The 4,140-nt window shown below is 34.2% G+C and overlaps 1 protein-coding gene across 1 annotated transcript; it reads right to left on the minus strand.

Moving 5' to 3' along the window:
- Positions 1-2,855: 2,855 nt before the first annotated feature.
- LOC120123627 (protein LURP-one-related 17-like) lies at positions 2,856-3,878 on the minus strand. Its single transcript, XM_039142475.1, has 2 exons — positions 3,491-3,878; positions 2,856-3,262 (listed from the first exon to the last, which is right to left on the minus strand). The coding sequence occupies exons 1-2, from the start codon at positions 3,785-3,787 to the stop codon at positions 2,885-2,887; spliced, it is 675 nt and encodes a 224-aa protein (XP_038998406.1). The 5' UTR covers positions 3,788-3,878; the 3' UTR covers positions 2,856-2,884.
- Between the last annotated feature and the right edge of the window lie 262 nt (positions 3,879-4,140).

Consider the following 4,140-nt stretch of genomic DNA (forward strand, 5'->3'; position numbering starts at 1 on the left):
TCAAGATTTATTTGCTCACCCTCAGCAGCAGAATCCGTTGACTCTGTAACAAATTCTTTACTTCTTGTTTCTATCTCAGCTTCTATTATACTTTCCTCCTCTATTGCTATAGGAACATGTAACTCCTTTTCCTGTAGGACCTCTATGCTGTCAACTATTGGAGCCACTGCATTAGCACTCGAAATTTCTTCTTTCTTTTTCCAAACCTGTGTTATAACCAGCGCATAATGTTTTAGCTCCATACATCCCTTCTCATTATGCCCAAAAACTTTACATTTCCTACAGTAAGATGGCAGCCAGGGAACCTCAACCGTAATTGAAGTAGCTAACCCATCCTTTAGAATAACATCCATATATTTAGGTATTTCATCATTCACCCCTATTTCAATGCAGATTTTAGCATATTCTAATCGCGATTTGGATGCTGTAACAGAGTCCATTGAGAGGGGTACTCCTATGGCACTCGCTATGTAGCTTAATCCAGCTTGCGAGAAGAGTTCTAAAGGCACATTATAGAGATGAACCCAAACTGTAATTCTTGATAAATTAAAGTTTAATCTTTTCAAGTTTGGTTCCCATTTCCTAAGAATCAGATATTTATTTTGGATGTGCCATGGTCAGCTTTCTAAAACCCAATCTCTAGCAGATTCATAAATAAAAGAAAAAAAACATAAAGATTACTCCCTGTTAAACTCATCTGAACTCGATTACCCATCAATGCCTTCTTCCACAGATTATCCACTAACCTTTGCATTGTTGTAAAATTTGGAGCAGCCCCAAGGAATTGCCCCACTAATGAAAGCTTCCATTCTAAAATTTCAGCTTCAAAAACCTCAGGTGGAGATTGAACCGTCGGAATCCCATCACGAATCTTCAGGGGAAAGAACTCTAAGTCTTGCCCTACTGAACACCCAAAAAGCTTCCTCCAATCCATCGAACATTCACTCATAATGAAGAGAAATTGCACGGATGTGACTACTAGAAGTAAGATCGATCGAAACCACCAGAATCACGACGGAGTTCTCAGATTCCATTAGCCCTGCTAACGTGCAACCAGAGAAAACCGTAAACGTGCCCCATCTCTAAATGCATATTTTAGAACAATTGAATTTAATTTTTCATATATATTAACCAAACATATTTTCTAATTTTTAAAAAACTGAAAATGAAAACCATTTTCAAAAAAGAAAAAAAGAAAAAATGTTTTCTAAAACCATATGAACTCTTAATTTCACATAACATAATGTTCTTATTTCAAACATCCAAATCAGTCTGTCCCAAAATATATATATGTGGACCTTGTGTTATTTTATTAAAATGAAACTTTCAAAATATTTTACAATGAGATAATATTATAAAATATTAAAATTTAAGAATATTGAAATTAGGATGGACATAAGACTCTTTTTCTCTCTCTTTGATAAGACCCATTTTTATCTTCTTTAGCGATTTCTTCATTTCTCGAACCTCTCTCGACTTATGAAACTACAGTTTGGTAAAGAAACAAGGAGGAGAAGAAAACATGTGGTTTTTATCGCTTTATAAGGGCCAATAAGAAGAAGAAGTGGCTTTTATTTTATTTTTTTAAAACTTAACAGACCGATAACGTAAGGGTTAAAACCATTATTTTAATTTATGACTGAAATCGAATGAACCAAAAACATAAGGTACTATTCATGTAGTTTATCCTATAATTTATTAATTTAAACGTAAAATTATTATGAGTACCACCGAAACATATAAGTTTTTGTTTGGACTGAATTAACATGAGAAAATATGTAAGGTTGGGATACATTGATGTTCGGGACGAATGTGAATCTAATTTGCGCTTGTTTATATTTGAATGTTGTCAGGGTAAATTACAAATTTGATAACTAAACGTTATAATTTTCTCAATGAACTTAATGAATTAGATTTTTTTTTCATTCAACCGTTAAATAATTAACGGTGTTAAAATGGATTGTTACGTAGATGCAAAACGACATTGTTTTGGTGAGAATTTTTTTAAAAAAAATGGTGTCGTTTTTAACGTCGATAACTATTTAGTGATCGAGTGACCAAAATAAGAGAGAGAGTAAATTTCACTAACCAAAAAGACTCAGTGTATTAAGCTCAGTGAGGAAATTGAAAACTTTTAAAGTTTAATGAAAAAAATAAGAGAGTATCGTTTAGTGAGGAAATTTGTAATTTACCCATGTTGGTTTTAAAAATTAGTTTGGGCTTATTATTTCATTAAATTCTTTTAAACATGGGCTTGTGTTCTTGGCCTGATTGTTTTCGTTGAACTTGTTATGTTATTGTTTGTTCTGAAAGAATTAATTTTGAATTTAACTAAAATCATAACTATCTGAAATATCTGTGAAGTGGGGTTGAAAACAATTTTTTGTTTGTTTTTAACCATATCCAAACTATTGATTGATTATTTCGAATTTAATTTTACAGGGGTTTATTATAAACATAACCATTTCAATCCAATTTGCTCCAAACCTCGGAATTCGAAATTATAATCTTACTTAAAAAGATATAGTATCTCTCCCTATTCGACGAATCAAATTTGGCACAATTTACAAACAACCGTGTGACTCAAAGTAGAAAAATTTGACCAAGTAAAAGCCAGAAAAATAGCTAGGCTTGTTGGTTCAACAAACTTGCACAATTTTCGTGGAAGAAACTCTCGAAACACGTGTTGTTGAAAATTTGCAAACATTGGAATATGCAATGAAATACTGTTGAAAAATGGGTTCAGATCTCTAAATTGTTCGAGTAAATTAGCCGCTACAAGAAAATTTCCTGGAAAAATAAGCATGGAAATGAAAGCATTGCATTCTATTAGATATAAACTTTACGTGTATTTACATGGTAATTGATGCTACACCTCCAAAATCTAAGAGAACATTTGATCAAGCAAAAGGACCAGAGCCATGGCAAATGCAGGATCAAATCCTGCCTTTACAATCAACATAAAAACATCTAGGCCGAAAGAAACACCTCCACTCATTGCAGCTTTTCTCTTGATCTCTGCAACCACTCTCTTCTTCTCGTCTACCACTTTGCACGATCGATTCGAATACGATCCTTCGATCGTGTACGCGTGCCTTTTGTCCGACGACCGGCGATATACGTATGCTAGCACATTAGGGTTGGTATGCAAAATGTGAATGCACTTCCTCGCATAGAAAATTGGCTTTTCCGATGCAACTGATGTGCAGTAATCACCCACTTCCCCTCGGTAGATAACCCAGTTATGTGTTAGTCCAAGATTCTGCCATGAAAACCAGAAATTAACCCATATTTTAGAACGTTAACCTTTTATTAGCTAATGATTTTTATTCATAGAAGACTTCTTTTCAAAATAAAAAGATATAGAACAAAATGTTCTATAAAAAGAATACGAATCAAAATGATTATTTTGACAAACGTTATGAGCTAATTTTAATATTGTGTCTTACTACTATGGTTCATAGAGAGTTATGTAAAGATTGATGGTTACCTTGCAACGCTTCACTGTTAGAATGGATGTCCCTTTGGCGTCCATTAGAGTGACTTCCTTGGGGCGTTTTCCCATGTAATTATCAACTCGATAAACTAGATTTCCAGTACAATCAATCACTGTGAATCCACTACAGCTAACCAACAATGATTTTCTCCACACCGTTAGTGATGTGCAAATATCACCGCCGGTACCAGTACCGCCGCCGCTGCCGCCTTGGGTCTCAGACAACTCCGGCTGGTGTTGGTGTTCTTCATCGTGGACTGATCTCGACAAAGATTTCAAGAGAAAGAACATGTTTTTCTTGGTGTAGGAGCTGTGGTGGAAGGTTGAGAAGATTATGAGAGCAGATATTTATAGGGTATTCGACATAAAGTTAAGACTAAACATGTGGTGGTTAAGCTATATTTATTTTTTTGTGAAAGAAAAAAAACTTTTTACCTACGTGTCAATCTTGGTGTTTGAATTCGATATTGTTAACGTTGGAAAAGAGGACACGTGGGGTTAAATTGCTGCGACGATGGTATCCAAGATTCCAAAATTTTTTCTCTAATTTCAATGGATTTGTTAGGTTCGTAATTCAATGATCATAAGCGACGAAAATGTTGAACTGTAAAATCTGATAGAAATTCAAGATTTAACTTATTTCT

The sequence above is a fragment of the Hibiscus syriacus genome, unplaced genomic scaffold (genome assembly GCF_006381635.1).
Source record: "Hibiscus syriacus cultivar Baekdansim isolate YM2019G1 unplaced genomic scaffold, ASM638163v2 tig00110402_pilon, whole genome shotgun sequence".
Classification (NCBI taxonomy): Eukaryota; Viridiplantae; Streptophyta; class Magnoliopsida; order Malvales; family Malvaceae; genus Hibiscus; species Hibiscus syriacus.

Excerpts from the sequence above, each read along its gene's own strand:
- LOC120123627 (XM_039142475.1), bottom strand. The coding sequence starts at position 3,787 with ATGTTCTTTCTCTTGAAATCTTTGTCGAGATCAGTCCACGATGAAGAA. Across the intron at positions 3,263-3,490 it reads TAACAGTGAAGCGTTGCAAG|AATCTTGGACTAACACATAA; the intron begins GTAACCATCAAT and ends TTTTCATGGCAG.